The sequence below is a fragment of the Schistocerca nitens genome, chromosome 2, assembly GCF_023898315.1.
Source record: "Schistocerca nitens isolate TAMUIC-IGC-003100 chromosome 2, iqSchNite1.1, whole genome shotgun sequence".
Lineage (NCBI taxonomy): Eukaryota > Metazoa > Arthropoda > Insecta > Orthoptera > Acrididae > Schistocerca > Schistocerca nitens.
Genome location: NC_064615.1, coordinates 401,444,434 through 401,457,946, shown reverse-complemented (window position 1 = coordinate 401,457,946; position 13,513 = coordinate 401,444,434). Strand labels below are relative to the sequence as shown.

At 39.4% G+C, this 13,513-nt stretch overlaps 1 protein-coding gene across 2 annotated transcripts in view; it reads right to left on the bottom strand.

The window, feature by feature from the left end:
* The window catches only part of LOC126236248 (uncharacterized), a 413,771-nt gene that overhangs the window by 36,412 nt on the left and 363,846 nt on the right, over nucleotides 1–13,513 (bottom strand). For both annotated transcript variants that reach the window (XM_049945397.1, XM_049945398.1), the window contains exons 22-24: nucleotides 12,970–13,123; nucleotides 4,942–5,203; nucleotides 3,338–3,484 (exon numbers count right to left, since the gene is read on the bottom strand). In XM_049945397.1, the coding sequence (XP_049801354.1) occupies nucleotides 3,338–3,484; nucleotides 4,942–5,203; nucleotides 12,970–13,123 (563 nt within the window). The remainder of the gene's footprint in view (nucleotides 1–3,337; nucleotides 3,485–4,941; nucleotides 5,204–12,969; nucleotides 13,124–13,513) is intronic.

The following is a 13,513-nucleotide window of genomic DNA, read 5'->3' as shown; positions in this document are numbered from 1 at the left end:
TTTGCTTTAAGTGGTATATGTTCATGGTAAGGACTACAGATAATGTTTTTTAATTGTGAACAATTCTGCAGTTTTTTTGTTCCTCTTTGAACTCCATGACAGCTACTAACCTGCTGTAGCTCACATTGGAAAGCTGCAAGAGAGATCCGCTCAAACAAATTTTTACCTGCTGCAAATAAAGGAATCAGTTTTAAATTTGAAAGATTCAGTGACATTTCTGGTGCTCATATTCGATTCGAACTTGTCGTGACCACCACAGCTAATGGCAATGTCCCTCAAGGTAATGAATATTATGAAGTGCCTAGTCACAAGTCTTGGGGAGCAGACAAGATACACGTGATCCAGTTTTATAAACCTTTTGTGTGATCAGTGCTGGATGATGGATGATTTGATTTATGACCTAGCAAGAGCTACTTACCTCCAGATTCTCTGTGCTATCCACTGTGAGAGGGTTACACAGAATAATGGTGGCTACAAGACCAGCCCTATACCTAGCCTCTGCACTGAGTCTGGGGCTGTCAGGAATACAGGTTCTATGTTGTTTCAGATTCACCAGCATACCCTCCCATATAAGCAATTTTTACAAATAATCTGTGTGCAATGGTGCCTTTTCAGATTCTTGCAAAGCATGACTTAGTGGAAGTTGGTATGGGACAAAGACCAATATTAACCCAGAATTGCAGCCACATCCACATTACTTACTGGAGGGGCCCAGAATATTTTAGACTTAATAAGTTACATGACAGACTGCACTCCTGCAAACATTTTTTTATTTGTTTTTAATGAAATTTTAAATGGGAACCATGACATCATTTTTAAGTAAAATCTTAATATGGTCATACACTATTTCCAAATACTTTCTAACACAGAACACATTTAACGAACATTGTTACCTATTTTCTGTATTATATGAAACATTGTCTGGTTTATAAGTGCAAAACAGTTAGTAAACATTACAACATGTGTTTCACAAAGTATCAATTGAAAGATAACTATTTTTAGCACATTCACCTCCAAGCATTGTCATACACATCACATTACAGCAGTTGATAGTTCACAATAAATGTTCCTGCACAGGTTATTGGACTACACATTCAGAAGAAAAATTGGAACTTGGAGAAGTACCTGTTTCATACAAGGTACTGAGAACCATGGTAAACACCCTACAATCCGGAATTCTGTGTGTCGTAAGCACTAATGGTGTTTCCAGATAGTAGTATGAGCACGGTCACATAGAAGCCATAAATGTACACCATATCTGCACATACTTCTTAAGTGTAGGCATGTGACATTTTGTCAGTGTGAACACAAACACATACACTGGGTCATTTCCTGTTATTTGAAGCTTTCCTTGCATTTGAGAGTTTGTAAGAAAGGAAGATCATGGTTTAATGTCACTTCAATGATAAGATCATGACATACAAATTAAAGAAGTATCATGAGGAATGGTAACACATTATGGTACATAGGATGTGTCAAGCAGCATTCAGAAACGGGGGGAAAAAAACACGCAGTTGAATGCTGTAGGCAAAAGCTGTTTGTCTCTCCTATTCGATTTCTTATTTTATACGGTCAGTGGCTATGAAATAAGTAGAACCAGGAATCTCACAAAAAAAGTCTGACCTTATATGCCCTTGTGAAATGAAATTATCATGGGGCATTATTGGCTGGGAGATCCCAGCCAGGGTTGTTCGGCCATTTGGTGCAAGTCTTTCTTCTTGACACCAATTTGGTGACTTGTGCATTGATGCAGATGATACAAAATGATTAGGACAAAACACACATACACACACACAGTTCCTGAATGAAGAATATCTCTGACCTGGCTGGGAATCAAACCTGGGATCCAGCAAAGCAGAGGCAACAATTGTAACCACAGGACCTTCAGCTGTATAAGAGACTTATAAACCTAAGATGAGCAATAAAAAAGATTATTAATATTAATTTAATGTGCCTTGCGCTTACAGTTGTTTTTTCTCTGATTGAGGTATCTAGAAAACTAATTTGTTGAACAGGGCTATATTCACCATGGACTGCCCAGCTTACATCTGCAGCTAGCCAACTGCCAAAGGACAATGTACTAGTTACAGGCAATGCCTGTAAAGATATTCACTCAGCAGCAAAGTACCATAGAAGATACTATTATCCATTGTCACTGCAGATTATTAAGTAAATATTGTAAAAAGGAAACAAAAATGAGTGGACTGCTGTAGTTGAGCCTTCATAAATTGATCCTTGACAGCTGCAGTGGGCTAGGCATGGCAGCCTCATGCACCTACCTCAACCAATGAGGTAACCCGATTTTGTAAACATCTCTATGACAACGCCTCAGTGTTGCCACAGCTCTGTAGATGGCTACTATACTGCCTGCAGCTGTTAGCACTTCACATTTAAAAGCTGGCAACAGAGCTGAGAGCTGTCAGCGAACTTCTTACGCTGTCTCGACTATAGTTAGATTTTTTTATCCCTCCTTCCACACCTCAGACTAGATTTGTTCAAATTAGTCGCTGGGTCAGAAACATTTTTTGGAGAATTCACTGATTTAGAACTGCAGTCTATTGCAGAGAGAGAATAAAGAGGAGAGGAGCGAAGTGATGAGATACTAGATAAAAATATTGGCTCTTGAAAATAACCTAACACAATGGAAAATTAAACCAATGCAGCACATACATTAGATTTGTTTTCAGCATTGAAGAGGGCTCACTACAAGGAACTTTTTCAAAGATAATGCCACTGCAGTATAACAGTACAGAAAGAAGCACATATATACTTCGCCTTTAAACATATTTTCTTTCTACCCAATGAAAAAAAAATTTCTCAAAGGAAATCATTAGCAGTACTGAAACTAATATGTCAAGTTGCATTTGCGAGGATCTTGTCACTGCTGGACTCATATGCAAGTAGATGTGCCCTTCAATAAGATTTACAGTTATATTTGGTTAGTATACGACAGTTTAGTAGAGAAATAAGAACAGAATAATATAAATGGAATGATAATAGTTATATCAGATACAATTTCTGCATATCGCACATGGGGTTCAATTCTATTCATTCTAAGAATGCAGAAATTACTCACATTCATTCTATTGGAAAAGCAGAATAGTAACAGTCTGCAATAACTAAAATATTCCTTGCCTAATTCCAAATTCCTGTAGTTCTCATGCCAGGAGCTACAGATAACAATGTGTGGATGTATCAATAAATGAATAGTTTCATACAAATATAGAAACTAAGTGTTTCCACATTTCAGAGTCTGTCAAGCTAATAAAAATGTGTTATGAACTCAATTGATTATATCTTAAAGAAATAATAAAAATTTCATATCAGATTTACTCACAAAAATGAGCTTGGCTGATCAAATGCAGATCGCTGCATTTCACCTGGGTGATCCAAGTTATCACATAAAATTTTAGATAATGTGATCTTTCGAATCTGAGCCAGCTGTGCTTCTGTGAATTTCAAAACTGGGTCATCATTTTCATACCTGAAATTTGCAAGATATAGTGGTTGACTCTTCAACTATAATATTACATATTAATTATTACTACATACACTTATATCTCTTGCTAAAGAAATTAAATGCAAAGCATCACACACAAATATTTTCAGGGGCAGGTCTCACGAACGTCAGGATGAGAGGGACTCACCATGTCATCACTTCAAAAACTTATTACCTTGTACTCTTTGACCATCTCTAATGACCTTGTTGCTGACAGGATATTAAACACTAATCTTCCTTCCTTCTTTTCCTCTTTGATGGAGGAACTAACAGTTCAGGTCTTTCACCCCTCTGGTTTAAATATGACATGCAGTATTCTATGTAATGATGATCCTTTGACTGCAGTTATTTATACCATGCTGCAATACATTAGACTAATCATCTAGAGGCTACAATGAGGGAATGATAAATCACCTTCGTAAATCACCTATTAAGTGTATTAGACACTTGATGCACTGTCGCTTGCACAAAAATCAAGAACTTCACTTTTTATGACAAATGTTGACATCAGCTGCAAAGGATTATTTTAAATTTATGATGCCAGACCAGTCTCAGGCCACATATCACCAAGTGCACTACTGAAAATGAGTATGTGGCCCAACACTAGCTGGCATAATAAATTTAAAATATATCCTACACAGCCAATGTTGACATTTTAGTTATAAAAAATGGAGTTTGTGAGATTTTTATATTGTTGATGGTGCTTAATGATGTGTATTGAGTTGTTTTTAGTTCTGATCTATCTACTCCATGCTACTGTTTCCATAAACTGTGAACTGGAATGAGTTCCAATTTATCTAACATCACACGCACATCTGCCAAACGAATCTCCAATCATATATACCTTATATACTTATTTGTCAATGCTCAAGTCAACTTGCTTATCTGTCCCATATTTGTGAAAGTATGAGTGTCATCTACTTACTAAGCTACAATTTCTGGAAAGGATTGTATAGTGGAGTAATCATTACTAAGCTATTATGGTGTTGAAGAGAGGACGACGAATCAATAATCCATTTGGTGCAGTAAAATTTTTAAATGTCCCATTGCTGAATATGTTCTGAAGAATTACAGAAGTGACTTTAATTAGCTCAATTATTCTTTTCTTATTCTCACTTTTCTTCGAGAATTTTATTTTTATAGTCTTTTCTATTTGCTTACTTCTCTCTTTGCATCTTTTCAGTATCTTCCTGTGCTCATCCATGCATACATGATAGGAAGAAGTTCCCAACTACCAGTCACTGTTATTGAAACAGCTAAAGCAGTGCTTCTCCAGCTCATGAATAACATAATTACCTGTCTTTTAACGTAGTGTTACATAGAACAGCACACAAAAGTATACCTCAGATTGTCTAAGACAGTAATTATGCCATATGTTCAAACTCAAAAAATAGTTTCAGGATAAGTAAGACACACATATAAGAAATCTTTGTTTTTCTTACCAGAATCTATCACACTTTCGCAACTGTCGGAACTGAATCCCAATAATGCAAGCAAACGTTGGTCCAACTAATCCTCCTTGCACGGGTCTTTCACTCATTCCTCCAGGGAAGAGATCTATATCATCTACTGTATGATACAAGCGCTTCAATCTGCTAATAACTTCAGCTGGGATTTCCCTTGAGAGATCTTCAAAACTAGATGCTCTTTTTAAATTACACAGTGCACGGTAGTCATTGTATGGGCGTATAGCATGGTCACGACCTGAAAAGATAAAATTTTTTGAGTCACTTTCTATTTCTCTATTGGTTTTTAAAATAATTCTGATTTTTCACACACACACACACACACACACACACACACACACACACACACACACACACACACACACACACACACACACGCTGCCTTTTGTTCCAGTGTTCAAAACAGTTGATTAAATCTACTTATCTGAAAATAAAAAGTAAATAGGCACAACTTATTTATGTTAGATGACTAGGTATAAATAAGCAAGAGTTTATTTGAAACCATAGGACTAAAATAAAAGACAAAGATGACTTGCTCCCTTATATTTCTATTATTATCTACATTTTAGATTATAACAAATACAGCACTGGTCTTACTGACATCTCAATAACTGTGGGGAGGCAATAAATAATCATTAGTTGGTAAACTGAGCCTGTTTTGCACTGTGGCTTCTAACATTGCCAGAAGCAAATGCTTAGGAATGGTAGGCTGCAGGTCATGTAGGTTTTAGGAGAGACTGTTTGACAGAGAAACCTTCTCAGCTGGATGGGAATAAGTTAGTGCCATGCTCTGCACATCGTATTCGTGATAAATATTATGATGCGGAATGTGTCAGCTGGCTACATGTGGGCCATATACAGGTTTTTAATTGACTAATAGCTTCTGTTCTAGAATTTCTGTAAGGCAGGCTGTTATAGTGTTGTCCCAAAGGGGAGGGGGCCACTGGATACCCATCGGCTCGTCCATGACCAAAAGTATATTGTGTAGATTACCTGCCAGGCAGCCCAACTGCACGCATGTTGGCCACCCCTGTCCACGCACACTTGGCCAGTGCAGTATGATCACATACACTATGATCCAGCTGCCTGACTGCCTGCGTCCCCTCAGGGGGCTCAGAGCTCTTTTATGGGTACTTGTGTGGCACGCACAGGACCCTGAGTTATTGTAGCCTCTCTTCTCTCCCGGACTGCAATTCTTTCCCCATAACCTGTCCTTCCCATCGTAGCTCCTCCCCCTCCTGCCACCCCTCTTTCTCCCTCGGTGTTTCCCTTTTTCAGTGACCTGGCTATTCCCTCAGGTCTGCTACACCTTTACAGTCTTGTGTTGTTCTTCCATTCTCCATATTTTTCTGGCCTTTTCTGGTCCCCCTTGTGGTTTGACCTCCCTTTCTAAATTAATTCCAAAGTGTCAGTCATTTGGGGAAGAACTATCCCCTTAATGACTTGGGTCTGGATTCTCTATCCCTCTTCCTTTCCTGTCCTAGCCTCCCCTACCCCCACTAGGTCACCAGCATGGTGGCCAGTCAGTCTGATGGAGCTGTTATGTACCCATCTGGCTGAGCCCCCTAACAGCACAAGGGACCACACTTCTGGTACCTGACCTATCACTGCCTTGTGTATGCCTAGGACTTGTTGCTCCTTTCTGGGGCATCAGAACTCCCAACAATGACTGCTGTGCCAGTCGGCCCTTGCTGTGGTTGGCAGATGCCCATGGAGTGAGCTCCTAATTGGAGTGGGTGGTAGCGGGCACTTCGCACATGAAGCGCGTAAAGTTCCACACTTCTGGCCACTCTTCAGGTAGGAATGGTTCTCCCTGCTCCTACTTTTGCTCCTTGGCCTTCCCCTTCCTGGGAAGAGGACCAGGCCTGCCAGCTTGGGGCAAAACTCTTTCACTGTTACTTGGTTTGTTACAGGACAGACAGGGAGACTTTCTCCACTACCAAATTGCTCTTCTTTGTAGAACACACTGAAGATAAGTTTTGTTAAGTTGACTCCTTTAGTAAGATGCAATTTGGTTCCCTACTGATTAAAACTTCTGTCAGTCAATTGGCTTCCCTTTCTTCTTGTGAGTGCTTAGGAGCCATTCCAAGGAGCATTACTCCTTACCAGTCTTTAAATACAACATATGGCATTATTTTCCACAGGGACTCCTTCTTCAATCTGATGAGGAACTCAGGACTGATCTGGCATGGTGCAGCATTCATTTCATCTGTTAAATCCAGAGGTCCTAAGGACAATTGTGTTGATATCAGCACTTTCATCCTGGCTTTTGAGGGGGTACCTGTCTGGAAAAAGTCAAAGTTTTGGTTTACCATTGTGATATGAAGCCCTATATCCCACCTCCCATGCCCTGTTTTGGTGCCTCCATTTTGGTCATGTGTCTTTGTGATGTGAGGTGACATCTATTTGTGGTGACTGCAGAACCACTCTCCACTGGCACAAATTCTCATTGCTCATCACATTTTCCAGTCTATAAAATGGAAAGGAAGCGTCAGGAATTCAAAAATTTTGACCATTTATCCTACTCTGAGGCCCAACAGAAATTCGACTGTCTCCACCTGGTACCTCTAACATTTATCTTTGTTCCTGTTGTGTTCTTTCCTCCGCCTCCTTCCTCCTTACCATCATCCTGCCCCCCTTCCCTTTCCTTCTCCCTGGCAGTTTCCATGTCCTTCCTTCATGGAACCAGTCCTTCTCTTTGGCTGGAGAAGAAACCCTCTTCTCTAGCACCAACCAGGGAATGAGGGCTCCCTCTAGAACCCCCTTCCCCCCAGAGTCTCCTGGACAAGAAGCCCACAGTTACATTGATTCAGGCATGGGACCCATGCTCTGTGAGGCTCAAGGCTGCTATTCTCTTTTGGATCCTGACACTGCTGTGACTTGTTCTCTTCCCAACCACACCTCCTTTCCTCCTCCAAAGGAGAAGAAGAAGATGATGCACAAGTCTCAGGATGATGCCCCCTGACAACCCAGGGGGTATCACCTCCTCCCTCTCAATCAGAGTGTGACCTTACATTCATGGATGTCGCTCTGACCTTACCACTGACAGACACTGACTCGGCACAATGATCTATTCTGGCACGTTTGATGTCCATCTGGGCTTTGTACTACTCTCCTCCAATGGAACTGTAATGGGTACTATCATCACCGTTGGGAATTGCAGTTTCTTCTTTCTTTCTACTTTGTAACTTGTGTTGTATTGCAGGAATCTCATTTCATTCACTGACTCTTTGTGGTTCCCAAGTCGTCTGCTGGAACTGGATCAGTCCTTTGCAAGCCTCCTGTGGTGTCTGTGTTGGTCCACATGGATATTGTTAATTTCAGGGTTCCTCTTCGAACTGCACTGGAAATGGTGGCTGTTTGGATTCATTTAGACCCTGTGTGGTAACAATGTGCAATCTTTATCTCCCTCCAGACTGGCCTCCCATGCTCCTTGCACTTCTTGCTCTCCTTCGACAGCTCCTGTCCTTTTCCTTGTGGATTTTAAAGCCCATAATCCTCTGTGGGGCGGTACTGCAACTACTGACCAGGGCAGGAGTGTTGAAGACCTGCTTGCATGACTTGGTGTCTGTCCTCTCAACAATGGAGCTCCAATACATTTTAGTGTGGCACACAACACTTTCTTGGTCACTGATCTTTCAATTTGTAGCTCTTGATTCCTCCCCTCCATTCAATGGGGAGTTCATGATAATCTGTGCAACAGTCATCTCCTTCATTGCGAGGCTCCACCCCACTGCCGTTGTGGAGCCCGTTCGATGGTGGTCCACACACTGCTGGACTGTCCTAACCCTGCAGCAGACTCTTTAAACTTCCTGACTTACTAGCTTTGGTGTTAGCAGACAATGTGTCAGCAGCTGACCTCGTCTTACAGTTTATTTGTGAAGGAAGTTTTAATCGTTCTCTATAATGGAACAGCACCTCAGCCTTGTCGGCCCATTTAGGGATTGGAAGGATGCTCTGTTGCCTCCTCTGCCACGACTGGGTAGTGCCTATCTGGGCTTGGTGGTCTACCCTAGCCTTTACCTTGCCCTTTCTTTTGCTCTTCTTACTTTTCTTGCATGTTCTGTCTGACTTGATGTTCTTCCTATGCTTCTCTCACCCTGTCCATATCGCTAGTCTTTACCGTGTATCTAGGGGGGTGGGAGATGTGCTCCCATTACAGTTTTTGCCTTTGAGGGCCTCTGGCTGCTCCCTGGATCCTGGATGGGGCACCTTGCCCACCTTTCTTCCTTTCCACATTTCCTTCTTCCCTGTTCCTTTCTCTAGGCTTTGTTGACTTTCAATGAACCTCAGGGCTTTCTTTCCCTGGGTTCCCCATACTAGGCCCTCTGGTATGTAGTTTTGTTGTCTTGCCTGTTTTGTATAGGTGAGACTGATGAACTTGCCATTTGATCCCCTTGATCCTTAAAACAACCAACCTGACTGCCTGTGTGACAGCTGTTTGCCCACACCTGTCCACCTGTGCCCGTGGGTGCCTGGCCGTCTGTAGGTGGGCACTCAGGCTTGAATAGCCTACTCTATGGTATAGCAGGAATTGTTAAGGAGAAACAACTTTAATCTTCCTATGAAATCACTTCTCCTGTCTATCAGAGATTTTATTTCAATGTGGTTTCTAGCTGGGTGTTGCACTCCCTTCTATGTCAAAGTTAGATTCCCTAGAGGAAACTGCAGACCATGTTTCCTTCTAGTGTTGTATTGGTGAATATCTCTATTACTCTCAAACTGCAATGGATTGTTGAAAAAAAATTTTGTGAGTGAATAAATGTACTGCTAGGCTCTGCTTAATATTACTAGTTGTTTTAATAAATGCCTGCAAAATGTAAATGTGGGAATTCCACACATAATTCTAATTACTTTCTTATGTGAAATGAATGTAACTTGCCTGAGGAGTCACCCCAGAATATTATGTCAAAGGATTTCATTGAATGAAAATATGCAAACTATAATCACTTATTGATTTTTACACCACCAAACTTGATAATTAGCCTTATCACAAAACTAGCTGAATCTATACGTTTTAGTAGGTCTCCTATATGGTTTTTCCAGTTAAAATTTTCATCAATATTCACATACATTTTCTACCTCATTTATTATTTTGTCTTGATAAACTCACATTCATAGTTGATGACTACACCGTCCCTGTTCATAGAATGTCTGTATTGTCATACAGTGTCTGTATCATCACAATACAATGTCACTGACAATTACAGCTGTGGTAAACTTCATGAAATAGACTTGTATATTTGGACTATACATAGACGGCAGCTGTTTGCGGGCAATGAAAATTTGTGCCATACCGGGACTGGAACTTGCGATTTCCTGATCTCACCCAAATTTTCATTTGTCGCAAATGGCTGAGGTTAATGTATAGTTGCAATATGTGAATCTATTTTGAAACATTTACCAAAGCTGTGATCATCAGTGACAATGTCTATTCCTTCAGGCATGCGTGCATGTCTGATGGGCTTTGATGGGCTAAAATGATGTCATAATATTTGTCTCCCTGTGTGGGAACCATGAACTGTGTGAGCATAACGGTTATGACTACATGACATATGGCAGTTTGGCTCAGTCCTGGCAGAGTGATCGGATAGTCTAAGTTGTTAAGATGACCGTTGTTTTTTTAAGTACATTACTGCAAATCTGCTTAATGACTTTGACCAAAGCATCATTAGTATTTTACAAGTGGATGCTTGTTTCATCAGCTTGACTATAATTCTTGTACAATCAGAAAAAAAGGACTAATGTTGCCTCCTCATTATTCAGGTAAATGCTTGTGGGCTACATTTGCTAAGCTCATGATTTATAATTTTCTGCACTCGACAAATATTGGGTTCAATAGTACATCTGCCTTTAGATTATAAAAATTAAATGAACATGTAAAAATATATTTAGGTATATGACAAGGAAAACAAGGCATCTTTGTTTTTTTTTTATTTTTTATTTCCATAATCTGATTTCAAATACTCTCTCATTTATACCAAGTCAGTTAATATAAATAACTGTACCTATTTCTTTAGATAAATGTAACCCTCTGACTGCCATGGACAAGTTAACCCATCAATCTCCACTGCCCCAAAGGTGCTGAGGACATGTTTAAGCACAGCTTCAGAGTTTTTCTTAAGCACTATTGATGTGTTTATGCATTCTGTTCTGCTGAGAATGAGTTACTTCCAGATCTCAGTGAGTACAAAAGTTTTAAGTATTTATTGTATGACATACATGTCTCTTTGTATGTTATTATTTGCAGAAATTTCGTTTCAATATTTGGAACTATTTGCGAAAAATTATGATTGTTATGACCTCTTTTCCCAAAGTGCAAGGAGAGAATTGGGTGCACAGAGCATGGCTGTCTGCACAATATAAAAACCACAATCTGGGGAAGGAAATGAAGTATCGTTCTGCTCCAAATTTCAAATAAAATATTGGTACCTTCTACATTTTATATGAAGTAATGTATGAGCTAAAATCAACCATACACAAATTGATGCAGCACAATAACTATGATGAATAATGAAAAGAAATTCAGTCTTTTATCGGGCAAAGAGATCAGACGGTAAGACGTGAAAAAACCAAATTTTCATATTTTTTCACTGAATAGTGTTCTTAAAATCCTATGATAAGTATTTTACAGTGGCCGTAATGCCATCTCTCATCATAGGTAGCTGCATCAGGAGAGCAGTACAGTGACAGCTAAGCCACAGTCAGCACAGAATGCACAGACCACGTCACGAAAATGTACCTCACTCTTACATGTTCATTGAATTGCTGCAATCTAAAGGCAAACATACTATTGATTCAACTGCCTAGGTAGTGCAGAAAATCTGATTAGCGAAGATACACCACAAACAGCTACCTGAATATTCTGTGGGTAGTTAGTAATTTATTATTCAGTTAGTTTTTGTAAATATATCTCAACTAGTAAAAGCAACCTGATGAAACTATGTGGCTGCAGAGACCTTTTCAAATCTCAGACATATATCATTTGAGTTTTGGGTGAATACCAAGTGAGCTGAGGTGTGAAATGGAATTTGCATTGAGGAGGGAGGCATGCTAGGGTAGTCCATGCAGTTGTGCAAAGCCACTGTGCCAGGGTGGTTTAGTAGTTGCACATCTGCCCAGTGAGATGCACTGTCAGAATCAATTTTTTTATAACAGGGTTAATTGACAGCATTTCCCTTTTATTGAAGTATGTGTTATTTAGTTTTTTATTAATAAATCATTAATTAAAACTGGATGTTATAAATCATAACAAGTGAAAGATGTGATGCTAACATGACAGCTAAGTCTTTGAAAATGAGGAAGGATGAAATAAAATATGAAAGGTTCACATGTATAACAAGATGTCATGTAGGTATAATAATGCACTGAAAATAAGCCGACTCTAACCACTATTCTTTGCACATCACTCCGAATAGTCTTCTGTCATCTTCACTACCTCCATATCCTATACATCACTTCAGTCCTTTTACTTTCATGGGTCATGTCATGAAGATAAGCTCAATTGTATGATTTTTCCATGTGCTCTCTCATGAAAACCTATTCCAATGAATTTGTGGTGATCAGAGCAAGCTTAGAGGTAACTTAGAATACTTTGCTATGCAACACATAGCCCTGAGCCTGGTAACTGCTTAATGAAATTCAAATTTTGGATTATAGTTACCAATTGCCTGCACCTGAGAGATTAGATGGGTATTGGCCATATGGAACAGGCTCAGGTTCTCACTACTTATCAGACCTTAAGTTCTCAACTTACACTAACTGTTCCTGTTGTTAATAGGTTCATCATCACTTTTCAGTATCTCCAATCTCCTTTTTCAAAACCTTTTGACAACAATTATATCACTCACTTCCTTGTTTTGCCTTCCAATAAAACAATAAACAAAACAGAAAATCTATAACTCCTGTATGATAATTCCAGTATGAAAATTGGACACACAACATGTACAAATTCCATACTACATATTATTTTATAACTATAAATTTTATAATCAGAATTATTACCTCTTTGTATATTGAGTGCTATAAGATCAACCCCTGAGAATGGGATATGTCTATCCTCAAACAGGTGGTTTGTGATTTCTCCTGTCATAAACTGATCCAGATTTTCCATAGGTGTTGATGCAAGGCCTCTTATCATTTCATCAATGATGTTAGCCTGCAATCAATGCAGTATCACAGACACTGTTACTGCTGGAGTAATGTGTGACTTAAAATAATTCAGTTACCTTATTTTTGGTGCTAGGAGATATTGATAACTTCAATGCAACTGCTGATTACTGAAGTACATGCCACAAATACATGTATGATCACAACAATTACTGTTCATTACAAAGATGGATACATAGTGAAAATGGAAAAATAAATAATTGTGTGTGCAACAATCAACTTAAGCTTCTCAGAAATAGACTGTATATGTTATTAACTAATTTATATCTAAAAACAAAGATGATGTGACTTACCGAATGAAAGCGCTGGCAGGTCGATAGACACACAAACAAACACAAACACACACACAAAATTCAAGCTTTCGCAACAAACTGTTGCC